This window comes from Brienomyrus brachyistius, unplaced genomic scaffold, assembly GCF_023856365.1.
Source record: "Brienomyrus brachyistius isolate T26 unplaced genomic scaffold, BBRACH_0.4 scaffold62, whole genome shotgun sequence".
NCBI classification, from domain to species: Eukaryota; Metazoa; Chordata; class Actinopteri; order Osteoglossiformes; family Mormyridae; genus Brienomyrus; species Brienomyrus brachyistius.
In genome coordinates this window covers 477,173-494,481 of record NW_026042337.1, presented here as the reverse complement: position 1 = coordinate 494,481, position 17,309 = coordinate 477,173, and the positions used below count along the sequence as shown (strand labels likewise).

Sequence of the window (17,309 nt, the reverse complement as noted above, 5' to 3'; positions counted from 1 at the left end):
AGGGTATTTTTATGCTTCTGTAAATCCACAAAAAAAAATCTCACTCAGATGTGAGTATGGAAAAAAGTAGATATTTCCACACCATATTTCCAAACCACAGGAAATGAATGTAGCGAATCGGTTGATAACAACTTCAGCGATGAATCAACGGAGGACTGAACTTCCCACCGCTGCTGCTTGAAAGGACAAATTTAAAGAAGAACATCTTGCATAAATGTTTTAATTTATTCAACAAACTTCTCCATTTCTGAAGAGAGAGGGTACCCGCAAGAGTAAAAAAAAAAAAGTTGTTTAATCTTAGCTTGACTGCCTGTCTTTCACTTACTCTCTGCCTTAGTAAGTATTTACCTGCTAATTTCCAAGCAGATCTGCAGACAGATCTGGGATATAATTTTTAGAACATTATGAAATCATGCAGATAAATACCAGTGCAAGCTGAGCAGTTCCTGTCAAATTTACATGTTTCCAGTGACAGAGGGCAGAGCAGGCAGTGAACACATAAAATCACAGGCAGCTAACTAAAGACAGCCACAGCCCAGGGATTCCGGAACAACGTGCTTCAAGGAAACCATCCGTCGAAAATCCTTGCAAGTATAAATACGCATCGCTGAAGTTTTAAACAAATCACTTATATTTTGGAAGTATTTCATCTTAGTTTCCACAGTCCCGTTTAAGAAGGTTTTTAGAAAGATTTCCAGAAAGGAGCGGAAATGAAAAGATGGATGGATGGATGGATGGATGGATGCCCTTGACTATCTGCATCTGCTGAAAACGGTCTGAGATAATAGGAAGGATGTTTGTAATAATATGTGGCGCTCACTATTATCTGCACTTATCCATTAAAGTTAAGAACTGGCTAATACCTTGCGTGACATTTGGAAACTTGGAGACCCCAACTGATATGTATCTCTTGGTTCTGCGTTGGGGAAACTAAACCTGCAACGGTATGGATGTACTGAAGAGAATCTAAGAGCAAAATATACCATGTATCATTTTAGAATTTCTGACTGGCATTATTTACATCTTCATATGTAATTGAACTTCATAAATGATCCTTTAAAAAAAACAGCATAGATGTTATGTAGATACACACACAACACATTCCTGATATTCTCGATTCCTGCTCTACACTGTAGATGAGGCTTTTCGCATTTAGGAAGGAGACACCTTCGCGGATTGGACATCAGAGGATTTTTAGGAGAGGCATCGAGTTTTTCCACGTCTGGTCCGTTTACTTCCTTCAGCCCGCCTCTCATCGCGATCAGCACCGTCCCCGGATCACTTTATCTTTTCCCCTTTGGCTCTGGACACACACAGGACACACAACGGTCCCAGCTGAACGGACCCTACTGAGGTTAAAATGAAAAAAGGGTCAAACGTCTGTCGTACACCTTTTTTTAATCACAGAAAATATTGAAAAGGCCTGGAATGAGGGAACAAAAAGAAATCTTTTTTTTTTTAATTAGTTTGAAATCGGTTCAAAGAAAAACCTCAGAATTTAGTTAAATGTTCCAGTAACAAAGCAGTGCAGTGCTGACAGAGAGCTCCTGCTCGTCTGCCATATTTAACATTTTCCGTGTGGTTAAAGTCTCATAACCAGCCCTACGCAGCTTCATTATAACAGCTTGCGTCTGGCATGTACCCAGGGCTTCCTGCATAGAGACGCGCACGGCAGCGCGGGTGTCGTCATTCGTATAAAAAAAAAAAAAAAAAGCGTGTATAAAAGTCCGGCGTGAGCGCTTCGAGAGGCACCAGAAAGCACCATGAATCTCATGCTGGTTGCGCTGCTCAGTGTGTGCATCTCAGCCCTCAGAGGTGAGTAACTTTCCTTACAGCCGATGCGTCCAGAGAGTGGGCAATGCTGCCTCTTTAAAAAGCAGGGGCAGGTGTTTTTCCTGTCGTTTTTAAATGAGGGGAGCTGATGGAAATTACTTAGAATGCATTCAAATAGGATGGGGGTGGCGGAAAGTTTTACATTCAAGTAACCCCCAAAAAAATACATGTAAATAAAATATTACAATCAACAACGGGAGGCAGTTCGTCGTCAAGGTTTGCCATTACAGTCCACACACCCACCCATGACCATCTCAATTTTTAAATACTCATTAGCTGGCCCCCAAAATCCATGGTGACCAAGTACAGTAACTGAGAAAGGCCAGGGCCTTCTGATGGGCACAGTTGTGGATGTTATATAAATACATTTGTAACGTTAAACTAAGATGTCAATGCATTTTAATGATCATATATCTATTCAGATAAACAGACAAGTGAGACTGTGTGATTTGCTCTGTTTGGACCAGCTTCAGCTATAAGGTGAAAATGCGTAATTGTGCAACTTCATCTGGGCAGCAAACAGGCTTGTGGTTTAAGGGCTGTGACCCAAGGGCGTAATGCTTATGCTTCGGAATGGGCTTTGCTCCAATACTCACGTAAACAAGCTCACCACATGATTATCGACATGCACAAGGCTCATAGTCAACTTTCCTTCCCCAGCCCTTAAAGTGTACCAGCCCTACCGGATCCACGGCAGAGATGGGCAGCTCCAACTTAACTGCTCCTACCACCTGCGTGCCAGGGTGGAGGAGGTCCATGTGACGCTGTACCGAGGCATGCATGGTGACCAGAGGGTCTGCAGTTCCACCCTCAACCACACCACCTCTTGGCAGCCCCTTCAGGACCAACAGCAGGGTCTCATCAGTTGCATGGCAGAGCTGAGGCCGTCCAGGGTGGTCCTCCTCATCTCTGGTCTGCAAGTGGAGGACACCGACTTCTACCGTTGCATGGTGGAGGTCTTGTACCCACCTCCTTATCAAAGGGGCATTGGGAATGGGACTCTGCTCCACATCCAAGGTTAGCTGACATGATGCTTCTCCAAAGGGTTACATTGACATTTAAGGATTCAAAATAGCAGCAAATTTATCATGCAATCAAACAGTCATGGTACCTGTATTGAGGGTTGTTGTTATAGATATTTGGGCCACCAACTCAGACCGATCATATTATGTTCCAAATATTTTAGCGCCGCTGAACGCCCTTTAAAGTGTCACTTTCACGCATAAAGTCATGGGTTCTAGCTTCAGCTCTCCGGTCCATCACGAAGTCGCCCAGAACCCTGGACTGGGGCCGATACATTGCCGAATAAACGCGGTAGAATGATTTCAGGCCACGTTCCCATCGGAGATGTGCAGAACCCTGGCAGCCGCACTAGCGGTCCTGCGGTTTCGCGCTGTTGTGCGCATTGCGCCCAGAAGGGGTGCCCCCGAAGGCGGCGGCGCCCGATCGCGGAGCGCACGCTCACGTCATTCGCGGCAGATGTCGATGTTGCCGTGTGGACGTTGTGTCACCCTATTTTGTTCTTCAGGCATGTTTTCCCCGCAGAGGTCTGATAGTTTCAGGGCAAGGCGTAGCGCAAACGCACGAGAGCAGCACTCGGTCAACGCACAAAACACTTCCTCTGCTTATCTGGGTGTTTTTCTTACTTATTTGAGTATCAAATACAGACTTACAGACAGGCATATACTTTCTTAAGGTTCCTTTACAGTTTTAACTTACCCCCAATGTAATTATTCCTTAATACAAGCAATATCAGTCACACACTTGTGGGTTTCACTCGATCTGCCCTCACGGATACCGGTCCTTCGGTTCTATACCGGCTGTACAGCAACTGACATTTTCCCCCTGTAAACCCTACAGAGACACCCAGCTGCCCCGAGCCCGAGCCCGAGCCCCAGATGAAGGACAGCACAGAGGACCCCACGGTCCTCATTCCCGCCGCGATCATCGCGGTGATCATCATCTGCATCGTTATCATAGTTGCGGTCATCGTCAAGGTGAGCCTCGCCCGGTCTCCAGGAGCGCGCCCGAGCTGCGCGCCTGGTCTCCAGGAGCGCGCCAGGTCTCCAGGAGCGCGTCCCCGCTGCGCTGGCGCTTTTACTGATGTCTGTTTTTCTTCCCCGCAGACTGTCAGAGTCGGCGGTATGAAAAGGGATTACCTCGGCGTCGCACGTGTGGCCGCAAGGAGGGTGGACTGCAGATTCGGCTATGAGAATTTCCTGTAGAGTACTTAACGCACAAGCTGAAACAGAAAGAAGAAAAGCAAGCCGTCTCGCTGTGAACATTATATGTTTCTACCATACATGAACTGAACTAAACTTTACAATGTAAAGCTATGTTAAGTACAGGTGATTTGGCAAAGTGCAAGTTTAATATTAAAGACGACGGAGAAAATGACTAAAGGGATATTCCAGTGCGCTGCGTACAATGCAAAATGGTGTGGTTGCCGGGGAGGGGTGTTGGTAATATTTTATGTCATTGTTCATCATATGAATAGACGCAAAAGTTAGAATCTTATTGAAGACAACCTTATGTAGCAGGGAGGGAGCTGTCGTGGGAGCCGTCTGCATGTGGCTTACCTTATGCCTTCGCTTCTTGCTGTGTAAATATCCCTGCAGCTGCAGCTCTCCGGCTCTGTGCGCGTTTATACTCGTAACGACGGTAAGGGTCAGGGAGATTGGGGCACCACCCCGCTTACGGCTGCTTCCATAGCCAATCTTATGACGAAGTTATCGTGAAGGACACAAGGGCGTAGATATGGGGAGGGACAGTATAGGAAGAGCAGGGATAGGAGTGGAGCACGAATATTGCGGGAGCAGGATGTGTGTCAATGCTGAAGCCAAACCTACGCCAATGGAAGGATGAGATGGTTTTTGCTATACTGTTCCGGAAAGATCCTTCACGAGTGGTGATTTCTGAATATAACCTCGCATTACGCTGTTCTGATGACACAAAGCTTGACGAGCAGGGTCAGTTAACTCACTGTAAATATTTCTGAGACTTTTTTTTTTTTTTTTTTTTTAAGAAAAATTCTTTAATAAAAACAACAGAATGATTTCCCTAGTGTTGCTTATTATTGCTTTTTTCAGTCACTCGAGTATCGTATAAAGAAAAAAATAAATAAATGAAATTCCCTGAACCAAATGGAAGGCATTTGCCATATACTGTCTCCTGAACAAAAATGTTCATTTTTTTGTTTACCTGTACATAATACCTTACCCAAGACGGACTTTAATGCCTTACTTTTATTCATGCATTTGCTACCCATGTACACTAATCCATATGCTGACATTGCCTGAGAGAACTTACTGAACTGCTGCCAACGGAACTTCACAGAGTTTCAATGGAAACCCACCCAATCTCACCAACGCAGAAGAAATTCCCAACCACTGCATCTACTGATCTGAGAACCAGCGTCAATTCAACACATCAGTATAGGCATTTACCCCCAAACCTTACTATGGAAGTTAGTCTGAGATGTGACACTTACAAGCAACAAAAAAAAAAAAAAGAGGCCATTCTCTCTCCCATCCTCACGAAGAGCCGGAGGACGCTGCTCTTATAGGTAGGCGAGAGATTCGGCATGAAGCTGTGGGCTGGGCGCAGCTGCGATGGAAACAGACTGACCAGAACACACACAAGGCAGGTATCGGCCTGGAAAGCAGGGGTTAGAAAAATGAAAACGGAAAAACCCACAGAGAGATAAACAAATGAAATGTCTCGGTGGCGGCTGTGTTCAGGATTTATTCGGAAGATGCAACACAACACATTCCAGACAAACCAGGTGAGCATCTTAAAGGAACCTACCGCAGCCTAACCCAACAGAAGTCAAGCCAGTCCTAAGTGACTCAAGCCCCAGCCCCCTCAGACGCCCTGACACTATGTCCAGATTGATCTCCCTCCGTCACGCCAAAGATCAGACTTCGGAGAAGCTGCTCCTTCTCCTCATAGGGCAGAGTTTCAAATTCTTCATGGTGCACCTGGGGAATGAGGGATATCGTCACCGGTGTAGTAGGTGCGGTGACTGTGAAAGCGGCACGGGTGAGAAAACCGACAATCTCACAATAAGCTACTGGCACTCGCGAACAACACGGGAAGTGAAGTCGGGCCCAGCATGCGCAGGCCTTACGTCGCATCAGTCGACGCTTTCGGGACCTACCAGGACAGGCAGGGAGCCAAGGGCCTTGAGGTGACGCAGTTTCACGGCCAGAAGCCCCCGCGGGTGACGAGACGCCAGACAGAAGGACGAGGCGTGCACATTCAGAACAGCTAGGCTGAAAGGAGGCCGAGATTGCATATCAGATGCAAATGCGTTCATGATGACAGGACTGACCGCATGCTACTCATACCACTCGTGATTTTCGCTGCCTCGGTTTCCACTAATCTGTTTAAATGCTGCAGCAGCAAAATTTGCACGCGTGAACAGCCTAAATACTGCGCCGGTCCCCTGTGATATTGCATGCTAAGATTTTTGCACGAATTGGCCACGAGGACCCAATGGCGCTTTGACGCGAGTGAAATGGTGGAATGAGAAGTCACGGTAAAAACATGTCAAGGATTCATTTTCACGCAGAAGCTGACAGGTCTAAAACTGCACCTGCGGCGTGGTTCAGGGGCGGACGACTCATCGCTGACGCCAACGGGCTCCGGCGTGCGAGGCGGAGGGGTGATTACACAGTCTGAAACACACACACACACACACACTCAGTCAGCAGAATGATAACAGGTTATGACAGTTACAGATGAAAACAAAAAAAAAACTGGCTAACTGAACACTACGTGGCTACACCAGATACTTAACACTGGGGCTGAACACAAGGCTAGTGGCTTGTTAACCACCCCAGGTTGGTTAGACCACAGAATAAAAAATCTTCCAAACATTAAATTTTGCTATCAAAAACACATAGACATGTCCATCATTGCTAATAATCTTCTTTAAAAGATGCTATTTTCTGAAGCCAACGCAACTGAAACAATAAAACACAATCTGCCAGTAGAGTAGGTTCAGTCACCTAGGAAATAGCCATTCTCCAGGAGCACGGCTTCCTGCACCGCCTCCTCCCCCACAATGTTCTGCAGCATCTCCATTAGGACTGCACTGGCAGGGGGGGTGGGTTGCGTGGGATGGAGAGTAAGAGAGCCAGCTGGAACCTTAATAGGGGAGGACGGGTGGTCAAGACGCAGGCAGAGGTCGATGTAGTGAAGCTTCTGCCTGTTCGCCCAAAGATGGTCACCGTCTACAAATGAACACCCAGTGGTAAAGATACATTTGCAAGCTCTGGGGAATGTGATGGTGGGATGGAGCAGACCGTCACCCTGACCTCCGGAGACCAGCTCATGCAGAGCATCTTCACGGAGCAGTTTCTCAAGGGGCGTGGGGGGAAAATGGCCCAGGACGCAGAGGAAGAAGACAGCCTTCAGAAGCTCCACATGAGTCATTCGGGGTAGGTACGATTCCAGCAGACTGGTCACACTGTCCAGAAACCTGCAGAGGCCGGGGGGAGGGGGGGGGGCTGGCTCAACATCCAGGCACATTTGGTATCTGCATTAGAAACCCATAGGAAGTTCTTACTCTCTCCTGTGGTGCTGAGGAAGATGGCTTAGCGATGAGTATGTTTTCAGTATGGCCATGAGATTCTTCTGCGTGAACGTGCTGGGGTCTTGAATGACCTTTTCAGCAACCATGTCCATCAGGGAGGCTGGACGGAAACCCATCTCCTCAAAAGCCAAGAGGAAGAGGACCAACTGGACGAAAAATGAACTACAGACGATTAGGCATCTTAATGGTATGCAGACAATTCTGACACAGCAATTCACTTAAACCAAATTATTTCCCCCTGGGGATCAATAAAAAATACAATAAAATTGTGGAAGCACCCGGCATTTCAGGCATTACACTATAAACATTACTACATCACTGGTGGTGATACTCATAGACAATAAGAGAATGTTACAAATATCATACACTGGATGATTAAATAAGCTGGAATAGAATTCTGCAATCTCTAAACATTGGAAGTTTCCACAATTTTGGCCACTACTGTACTTTGTCATCTTATTAAACCACAGCACCGGAATGCATGCCTACTCCAAAGAGACAGGGCCGGAACACCAAGCCCACAACCCTGTCGAAATTTTACTGAAAGCTACCAGCTACATGCCAGCACTCAGTGTCAGAAAATGTTAAATGACCGCAGATCTGGAGGGGAAACCACACCTGTTTGCTAGTCCACACACCAAAAGTGGACTCCAGGTACTCTGCGATAGCGGACAGCATGCGATGGTCCCGGTATCCCAGAGCTGCGCACGCCTTCAGGACCTGAAGCAGCCTCCCGAATGGGACGCAGTGGATGCTCTCTACACAGAGGGCAGACCGAGGGCTGCTGTGAGGTTCAGGTAGAAGGCCGGGCAGAGGTACACCCACTGAGCAAAGACGGTTCCATACCAATAAGCTTGTTCCTGCAGATGTCCAACAGTGGCTTGGAGAAGAAATTAATGGAGGCCAAAGTGATGAACATGTACTGGGCGTTGGGGAGGGTGAACTGGTCGGCCATGGATATGGCTTTTTCCTGGAATAGAGCCAATCAAATCACTGACTCCGCCCCCTCAACCAGCAGTATAGAAGCACGAACAAAGGGGGGGAGGGGATTTTATGACCCAGGTGGCGCAAACCCCACCCACCTCCAAGCTCTTTTTCAGCCTGGCGGGCAACTCCCTGCCGACACAGCGCATCAGGCTCTGCAGGGCCATCACGCTCCGGATCGTAGGAGCGCGGTCCGATATCAGGAGCCTGCATCCAGAAACACAGACACACACAGGTGATACGTGCCATTTCAGTAGTAATAAGCCCCTTTAATTCCATTACCGAAACATCTCTGCTACAATTCACACAGTATGCGCTACCTTTCTATCACCAATCAGTAGGGCCCAGAGCTCTGGTACCACTGGGTTTAACCAAGACACACTGATAAAAAGCTACTTGGACCAGAGTTTCATTACACCCTAAGTGCTGCCAACCTAAGGGCTTCCTTGAGAGCATCCACGTTCCTGCAGCTCTGCATGTTCTCCAAGCAGCTGGCCAGGACAGACAGGGACTTCTCGTTAAACTCGTTCAGTCTTTCCTGCAGGGATGCAACATGCAATCAGTGAAGATCACGGCGGAGGAGGAGGAAACAGTCAGTAAATCAAATCGAGTCACTCTGTTACAGCACATGACTCTTGCGAAGTACAAGGGAGAGAGAAACTTGACAATAAGCCAACCCATTACAGATGTGCAAAGTCTAATTCCTCCCATGGGTAGATGACTGCACCATCCTGGCTCCTGTTTGCTTACCTGTGTGACCCGCAGGAGAGTTTGCACCACGCGGCTGCGCTGAGGGACCCCAAGCCTCACTAAGGCCAGCAGGCAGTACGCCACATCGCTCTGCTTCATCTTGGGGGCGTCCCTCATGATGCGCAGACAGAGATCCTGGAAGGCGGGGTGCTCGTAAACCAACTGAAGCTGGTAGCTCCTCTGGTTCTCGGGCATGACTTTGAAAGCTTCCCAGACACGGCCCAGCGTGCTGCATGACCGTCTTAATGTCATGGTGTAGCGTCCTGACAGGTCCAGCACGTCCACGGGACTGCGGCAGGCCAGCAGCTTCTCATGGTATGAGAGCTGCTGGTCGGTCACTTCATTCCTAACGCCTGTCACAGGCTCTTCCAGAACTGGCTGCTCGTATGGAGCATCGAGAGAGATGCTTGGCAAGGTCTGGATCTTGGTAGAATCCCCCGAGTTCTCCGGACTGACCCAAGTGTCATCCCGGGAGTAAAACCTCACCATGCTAATGTAGGTCCTTGGATACAGTTTACAATCATGATGCACATTCCATAAGCCAGGGACCCTTCTATTCGTACAGCTTTCGTGCAACCTGCGCTCTCCCCCCGGCGCCTGGTAAGCGAAATGTCGCCATAGCGAACTTCGCCTGCAGAGCAACAGAGCCCCTCTGAACAACATGTTTCCCGATTCGCACAGAGTCATCCTGCTGTAATGTACGACCAGAAGCAGGAATGGCTTATCATCAGAGCAAAAGCAAAAAGCATCACCCGGAACAAAGAAGTGCAACAAATCACGTATTAGGTTAACACCTCGTTATCTACTTCTTACTGTCCTTTACATTAATCAAATACTGCAACTAGTCTCAATTTAGTAACTTAACGAGGCTAAAAAGGGTAACTATAACTGTGTCCTTTTCGAAAAACAAAATCACAAATCGAATTTACATTAGAATCTCATCATCTGGCTGAACGAAACAACCAGCTAAACAAATTCATAAAACATACATGAAATTATCACACACTGTAATAAAGTACAATTAACTAGAATAGTTAAAACAAGAGTTAAGCCTTCATTAAGTTTTACACCTATGCATATTTCCTCTACATGCCATTCTCAGGACGCCGCCATTGCTATTATCGAAACGGAGAAGTGACAGAACTCTTTCCGGTTATGGCGTTTCAAAATAAAAGCCCAATGACGACAAAAGTCTGTCTTTTTTAACGACGTGGTATAACTCCAATATACTGCTTTTCCAAAATATCTAAAAATTCATTATACGTTTTATGTCACCTCCCCCAAAAAAATGTCGCTTTACTTTACATCATTAATCAGAAACCACCAGATGACCATTTGCAAATTTATTCCCAGAAATTCTTAATAAGTGGCGGCATGAGACCAATATTACACACATAACTGACGTTTTAAAATATAAATGTTATTCTAAAATGAAGATACATATTTTATCGTTTCATATTAGTTTTCCGTATTTGATCCAATTTCACTAGACATTTACTTTGACAAAACATGGTAGTCGTTGTACAGCGCATGCGTAAATCCAACCACGGGAAGCTATTGTGTATCACGCAGTGTTTTACTTCCGACGCACATTTTACCGAACCTGTTGTTGAAAATAAAGCCTTGTCTTTATGTTCATTATGTTTAAGTATTTGCCTAGGTTATTTTAACATTTTTTCTAATTTATTTAAATTTATCCAGCTATACGTGCACCTAGCGCGATCGAATACAGTTTAGATGTCGCTGTTTAAAGTAATAATATCATGATTGCAGGGTATCGCAGCCCTTCTTGATCGCATTGTCGTTAATGGTAAGATAGCTCCACCATGGACGTCAGCATGTCCGTGTCGCTGCTGAGGGACCAGCTGGGCGCTGTGATCGAGCAGGCGGTGACCGCCGCGGTGGAGACGGTGCTGGGAGAGATGGCGAAGGTGGTGAGCTGCAAGTTCGAGGAATTCAGGAAGGAGATGTCGGCCAAAGAAAAGGAGAACGAGAATATCAAGCAGATGCTGGAAATATCCCGCTGTCAGATGAAGATGATGCGGAAATATCTGAGCGCCGTGGCCCCCAAGGACGAGCGCCAGGTGCCCGGGGCTGCGGCTAAAAGCGGCCAGCAGTCCGAGCCACCCGGCGATCACGGTGCGCCGGTGGTGGAGACGCGGTCCTACCCGCATCCAAAGCGGGCGTCGCTGGGGGACGACGGAACTTCTGGTGTCAATGAGAAACGGCAAAACGCTATACCCAAACCCGGAAACATCTGCGTGTCTGAAGGTTTGCTCAGAACAATAACGTGGGACAAAGTTCCCACGAAGTTAACGAACGGCCAGGAATGTGCTTTAATAAATGCAGGGAAGGACTCGCTTAGTGTCAATGGTCAAGGCGCCCTGAGAGGGGACTTGACAGGACATGCGTCTCACGTTAAAGGTAGGACAGATGTGATGGCGTTACAAGTTTCCATTAATTATTCCTCAATCAGCCAGTCTGATTTTCTGTACAGTTGCCATTACTTCAACTATTATAGTTTAAAATCCTGTAATTGCCTAATTAAATTGTTTACTTCTCTCAGTGGAGTATAGGGACTCTGAGGTGGATGATGGGTGTCAGCAGAGCCTGGATGCTCCCCGCAAGAGCACAAGGCCCCCACCACTTTCACAGACCACATGTGCAGCAGCCCTGGAGCCGATTCCCTCCTCCCTCCATAAGATGGAGGCCCATACAGTAGCTGACACCCCCTCCCCGAAGGTTTGGAGCACCCCCCTTCAGGCCAAGGAAGAGGAGGCGGTGGGGGACATCGAGATCGTGTGTATCAAGGAGGAGCCTGAAGATCAGCAGGCCTGTTCCCTGGAGGCCCTGAGGGTGAATGCTGGCACTCAGGGCCGCGAGCAGCAGCAGGGGTGGCAGGAGAGGTCCGATGCCCCGAACGCTTTGCGCGCTGAGGGCGTGGCGACGGCGTACACTGCGGTGACCGGCACGTGTGAGTAGCACCGACCCGTCTGCCCTAGCATGCCAATAAAAACACAGGAAGTCACAGTGAGCATTGACCACACGTCATGAGGAGACACTTTGCTGCATCCATTAGCAGAGCGTCACGGTCAGTCTGGAGCCTATTCCAGGAAGCACAGGGCAGGTGGTATCCTGGCAGGAATGCCGGTCCATCTCAGGGCATAAATACAAATTATGGGGAACTCAGAGGAACCAGCTTACTTGAACCACATCTTATGGGAGGAAAACACGCTAACTGCACACACAGGGCTGGGGCAGCAGTCAAACCCGGAGCTGTAGAAGCGGGAGGCCGCAGTGGTTTCCCCGCTGTGTGGGTTGATTTACAGAGCAGCCTCTGCCCCCAGGTCCTGTGGCCCCGCGTCCCGCCCGTCGTCGCCAGTGGCTGAAAGAGCCAAACCTCTGCGAGGACTACAAGCACCGACGAGCGGAGCTGAAGCGCCGCAGTCAGCACCGGCGCCGAGAGCTGGAGAAGAACCTTCCGCAGCCACTGCTGGCTGCGCTGGTCCGGGAGCGTCGGGAGAAGACGCGGCTGCGCGTGGCTCGCTGGCGGGCCAAACGCAAGCTGCAGGCAGGTCTAATGGCCCCAGGGACCCCGCAGTTCGGCGGGGCTGCACCCCTACCCCCACCCGCCATCCACATCCCTCATCCCACTGACTCGCTCCTTGGCCGCCGGCAGCCAGTCGCGGCCCCTCAGTACAGAAGCCTCCTGTTCAGCGGCAGTTCCCACGGTGATGGTGGCACACGCTACCCCACCTTATCGTTTGGCTCCCACCCCTTATTGCCGGGACTCGGGTGTTCTGCGACCACTGCAGGTGCACAGCCCAGGTTGACGTCATCCGTGCAGCAAGGGATGATGGGAACAGACTCCGAGGCGTATCCAAACAGCTTGTCCTGATAGCCTGTATGTTCACATGGAAGCATGTGAAGGCCGCCCTCAACCAGCCGGCAATGGGAATTGCAGTGTGCTATTCTGCAGGATTCTGCGGGAAAAATAAGATTGAGTAGAGGAGATATCCCTGTGCAAGATACATGATTTATTAGTATGTTTATTTAATTAGCGTGACCTATAAAACTGGGGGAATGAGTGTCGGCTGAGATGTGGGACTTCAGGCCTCTGAAGTCACAACAGAGGAATGAATTTCGTCATCAGCATGCTAGATTTAAACACGTATTTCTCTTAATTCCCATAACTCCGATTCAAAGTCAGATTAATAAGGGTTTTACTGCCATTGGAAACCCCATTGGGTATTCAGTGTTACCGCATTTCTATAACTGCATTTGATGCAGTTATAGTATTTCAATGGTTCAGTTTTTTCCTTTCAAATCATCTTTTTCAGTCCGCTTTTTCTGTTTCTTGTAGTGTAACGGACTCTTATCAGAACACGCCCTCCGCCCACCAGGTCGCGCGCGGCCTGTAGTTCCCGCTTCTCACTCCCATGTGCCCTGCTTTCGCACAGCGTGCCGAAACCCAGAGCTGTATCAGCACTCTGGGGGCGGAATCCCCACTCCCCTGCATCCCACACGTTTAAACAGCTGTCGAGGAGAATAACGATCCCTAAACTGCTAAAGTGCAGCAGCATAGCAGGGCTGTGGTGATAGTGGGAAAAGTGCCCTGATCCAGAGGAGCGTCCCAGCCCACCACAGGGAGGTCATGTACATATCTAGGAGACTCTGTGAATTTCCTTTGTGTGGTTTTAAAAAGGATCACCACAATTTAGTGGGGGGTGGTTAGGGTGACCAGATAATCCATGTCATCCCGGACACTGAGCCAGGACAGGATTTGTAACCTACCACTTCAATAAAAAGGACCTGGATTTTACTTCAGCGCTGAGTTCTTGCTACGTGCTGATTGGCCAGTCTCTTATAATAATGCACGTGTCACTAATGTTAATGTGAATCAGCTGGATGGGTCTTTCAGTCAAGGGAACAAACCAAAGCGCAAGAAGAGATGAACTGTTTAGCCAATCACAGGAGCCTTTCGGTTTTAAGGTAGTTTGTAAAACCTGAAGTAGCCCAAGCTGTGTGGGATGACATGGATTATTTGGCCACCTTAGGGGCGGTGACCAGTTAATCACAGACTCTCGCTTTTGTAAAGCTAATGAATGTCATTTAAAAATTCCTCTAAGAATTTTGGTCTCCATTCTCAGAATACCAGGCATTGAGTTTAAAAACCAGAACGGGTATACTGTGTGTGTTTGCAATTTCAGAAGACTTATTTTTTTTTTAAATCAGTGGTGTTAGGGTTGGAGCTTAACCAGTTGAAAACCTCGGTGGGTTTCAGCGTTTAACAGTATCAGCAATGATGTGCAGGGCCTGTGAGTTTAGCGTGTGGGTTTACCGTATGAAACGAAGTTGTTTTCAGTCACAGGGCGAATTTGAGTTTTCTTGGGGGGGGGGGGGAGGGGGTGGATTTTGAAGGTCACTGTTCAGTCAGACAATTCGTACGACCATGTGCAACATCATGTGATGAACATACTGCAGGTCAACGCTCTGGGTGGAATTCACCCTGCGTTCGGTTAATTAACAACAAGCCAACTTTACTTTAAATGGGTTTTTGCTAATATGCAAGAATTGAAAAGTCTGATGTGGACGGTGCCTCATTCTGTCACAGGAGTTGTGTGAGAAATACAGGTGCTGGATGCAGAGACTGAACGTGCACAAGTGTGAGCCCCCCGCCCCCCCAGCGAGCAACTGTGGTGACCACCGAATGGCACTGGACACGTAAAACAAACTTAGCTTTTGGGGACTTCCAAATATGGCCTTTCAGGGAGTTTTAAACACAGAGGCCTCAAATTACTACACCGAGCAGTCAAACCGTCACCCATTTCCTTGTTTAGAGCCTACATGTCCCAGCAGCCCCTGCTCATAGGGTCTTTCAGATCAATGTGCAAGCTATGCTTAATAAAACATTTTCAATATCTGAATTCCCCCAGTGTCTTATAGCTGGGAGTGGTATAAAAGCACTCTTCAGACATCACGCAAGCACAGGCAGCCACTAAGCATAATATTTCACTGAAAATGAATTCTATTGCAGGATGTGGTTTTATAGAAAGGTATGGAAGTACAGGTAAGGAGACAAATGACCTGCGGCATATTGCAGCATAGAGGGGACCCAGACTTCCTTACTGTGGGTAGTATATACATCATATATCTTCTGAAGGAAGCTGAAGCAGCTGGAAGAGATTCCCTGGCTAAACCTGCAACAGACTCAGGATGGGATTCAAGCCCTCGGTCCTGGAGGTGTGAAGCGTCACCCACCGAGAAGGGGGGGGGGGGGGGGTATTTCAGCTATTGGGCCATTTCAGCTATTGAGCTGAAACCCTGAAATTCAGCAGACTTGCATTGTAACGTTGATCTTTTACATCGAATCTCCCTCCATGCACAGTGCCTCGACACTAGAAAGTCATTAGAAAACAAAACATTGCATACCGGGGTATACCTGTCTCGTCTGGTTTAACTATACAACCGTGTCAAATAGATCTAAAATAGCGAAGTAGGCGTTTAAAAGCCTAACAATACTGCCTACTTTTACCTGCAGTCGTAGGAGGTGATAACCATGAAATCTGCTGCCATTACGTCAACAGAGAAATGCTTTTATCACACACGAAAACAGAAGACGCTGTTACCAAGGTGAAATTGTCACATTTAAAGTAGCTGAAAGTGCATACCCATTCATGTGTAGGCCTATGAACATTCGCAACCACTAGTCCTTCACGATCGGCCCTCACGATAGCGCTCGCAGTGTACCGGCTGCACGTACAGGCTCCCGTGTGCTCTCCGCTACAACGTTTCCCGGCTCTCTACATAGCGTATGCTGGCGTTCAAAGCAATTAATCGGTCAATTTTAAAGTTTATTAAATCAAACCAAGTGAAAAATATCAGGCATCTTTAACTAACAGTGAATTACTAGATTTCTAAATGCATTTGGTTTTGCTCGTTTAAAGTGTGTTTAATTACACGTGTATTGCTCTTGAACATATCTTGTTTAGTCTCGGTTAACGTTGATATTTGCAGCATACAATCACGCAGCGCAACCCGAATCGAAACTCGACAATCAAGAGCTTAGCTGGGTGACTAACCAGAACACAGGATATGCCGTGCCGGCCAAGGCTGGGAAACCTTGTCCTACGAGCTACAGCTGAACACCAACCTCCGCACGCCACCGGCGCTCATCTCGCCAACAGGGGGCGCCAGCCACCATGCGTCCCTCCGCAGCGGCGTTCGCTGGTGCAAATACTGCAGGACTTGCAAATTCTTCTGACGCTTTAGCTTCAGGGTGAATAGACTGCACCTGTGACCTTTCGGTTTCTTTCATACATTACTGAAGAAAATTAAAGAAGAAAAAGATCCCATGCAGGACATTTAATACGCAAATCCCCATTTAACGATGTTTAAACTATATGGGACGCAATTTAAAAACTGTAATACTGACTGGCCAGGACGAGGGGAAAAGTGCCTGTTGACACAAGAACTTGACAGTGTGAATCAGGCTTATCTGGGGAATTTTAGGGTCAGACCGGAACCGTCCAGGAGGCGCTTACATGGCAAACTAAAGAAGTGGGTTCCTCGATAAAAATGAATATAGCGATCTTAGTATTGGACAAAAAGGTCTACTATCAATTACATGCGTGATAACAAGAGGAATCAGAATCGGCGAGGCCGAAATGAAGCCGACCACCCGTTTTAAACATACAGAGAATAACGAGCAACTGGTAATAAGCATGGATGACCACGGCTGCATGACCCTCCCCTCCATGGAAGCACGTTGCTTTTCTGGCATTTACTTACGCGGAGCACGTGATTTCGCGTTTTTGCCCTCATAGGTTATCCCACGACAAAATAGTCTTTTTCTCCTACACGGTTAGAATTAATGCAGGAAATAGAAGGAGATCCTTTAGGTTTAATCCCAAGTGAATTGCATGTATGAAGCAATTTCTATCACTGTCGTTAACAATTTTTAAATCTGCTCGGGATAGACTGCAGGATCCAGGCGACCTCGGACACGTATGGCAAAGTAAGTGCATGGAAGCCAAAATAGATAAAATTAGCAATATGGGCAGGAGTATTAAACGCAGAATGTATATCCATGTTGTGACCTGGTCCGGTAGAATGACAATGTCTCCCGCATCATTCAACAAAT

General features: G+C 47.7%; 3 protein-coding genes across 3 annotated transcripts; 2 read left to right on the top strand and 1 right to left on the bottom strand.

Moving 5' to 3' along the window:
• The first annotated feature begins 1,743 nt into the window (after window positions 1-1,743).
• On the top strand, window positions 1,744-4,889 carry LOC125725195 (T-cell-specific surface glycoprotein CD28-like). Its single transcript, XM_049001908.1, has 4 exons — window positions 1,744-1,815; window positions 2,494-2,850; window positions 3,694-3,830; window positions 3,960-4,889. Exons 1-4 carry the CDS (start codon window positions 1,764-1,766, stop codon window positions 4,056-4,058), a joined length of 645 nt encoding a protein of 214 aa, XP_048857865.1. The 5' UTR covers window positions 1,744-1,763; the 3' UTR covers window positions 4,059-4,889.
• A 672-nt stretch (window positions 4,890-5,561) lies between these two features.
• fastkd2 (FAST kinase domains 2) lies at window positions 5,562-10,728 on the bottom strand. Its single transcript, XM_049001905.1, has 11 exons — window positions 9,167-10,728; window positions 8,851-8,954; window positions 8,515-8,623; window positions 8,279-8,402; window positions 8,051-8,190; window positions 7,406-7,578; window positions 7,155-7,318; window positions 6,846-7,070; window positions 6,431-6,512; window positions 5,993-6,107; window positions 5,562-5,813 (listed from the first exon to the last, which is right to left on the bottom strand). The coding sequence occupies exons 1-11, from the start codon at window positions 9,851-9,853 to the stop codon at window positions 5,682-5,684; spliced, it is 2,055 nt and encodes a 684-aa protein (XP_048857862.1). The 5' UTR covers window positions 9,854-10,728; the 3' UTR covers window positions 5,562-5,681.
• An 11-nt stretch (window positions 10,729-10,739) lies between these two features.
• si:ch211-67e16.4 (uncharacterized) lies at window positions 10,740-15,087 on the top strand. The gene is made up of 3 exons (XM_049001906.1): window positions 10,740-11,590; window positions 11,733-12,140; window positions 12,514-15,087. Exons 1-3 carry the CDS (start codon window positions 10,993-10,995, stop codon window positions 13,062-13,064), a joined length of 1,557 nt encoding a protein of 518 aa, XP_048857863.1. The 5' UTR covers window positions 10,740-10,992; the 3' UTR covers window positions 13,065-15,087.
• Window positions 15,088-17,309: the final 2,222 nt, after the last annotated feature.

Excerpts from the sequence above, each read along its gene's own strand:
- fastkd2 (XM_049001905.1), bottom strand. The coding sequence starts at position 9,853 with ATGACTCTGTGCGAATCGGGAAACATGTTGTTCAGAGGGGCTCTGTTG. Across the intron at positions 8,403-8,514 it reads GGCTGAAAAAGAGCTTGGAG|GAAAAAGCCATATCCATGGC; the intron begins GTGGGTGGGGTT and ends GCTCTATTCCAG. Across the intron at positions 5,814-5,992 it reads TTGGCTCCCTGCCTGTCCTG|GTGCACCATGAAGAATTTGA; the intron begins GTAGGTCCCGAA and ends CTCATTCCCCAG.
- si:ch211-67e16.4 (XM_049001906.1), top strand. The coding sequence starts at position 10,993 with ATGGACGTCAGCATGTCCGTGTCGCTGCTGAGGGACCAGCTGGGCGCT. Across the intron at positions 11,591-11,732 it reads ACATGCGTCTCACGTTAAAG|TGGAGTATAGGGACTCTGAG; the intron begins GTAGGACAGATG and ends TACTTCTCTCAG. Across the intron at positions 12,141-12,513 it reads CACTGCGGTGACCGGCACGT|GTCCTGTGGCCCCGCGTCCC; the intron begins GTGAGTAGCACC and ends CTCTGCCCCCAG.
- LOC125725195 (XM_049001908.1), top strand. The coding sequence starts at position 1,764 with ATGAATCTCATGCTGGTTGCGCTGCTCAGTGTGTGCATCTCAGCCCTC. Across the intron at positions 2,851-3,693 it reads GACTCTGCTCCACATCCAAG|AGACACCCAGCTGCCCCGAG; the intron begins GTTAGCTGACAT and ends TAAACCCTACAG. Across the intron at positions 3,831-3,959 it reads TAGTTGCGGTCATCGTCAAG|ACTGTCAGAGTCGGCGGTAT; the intron begins GTGAGCCTCGCC and ends TCTTCCCCGCAG.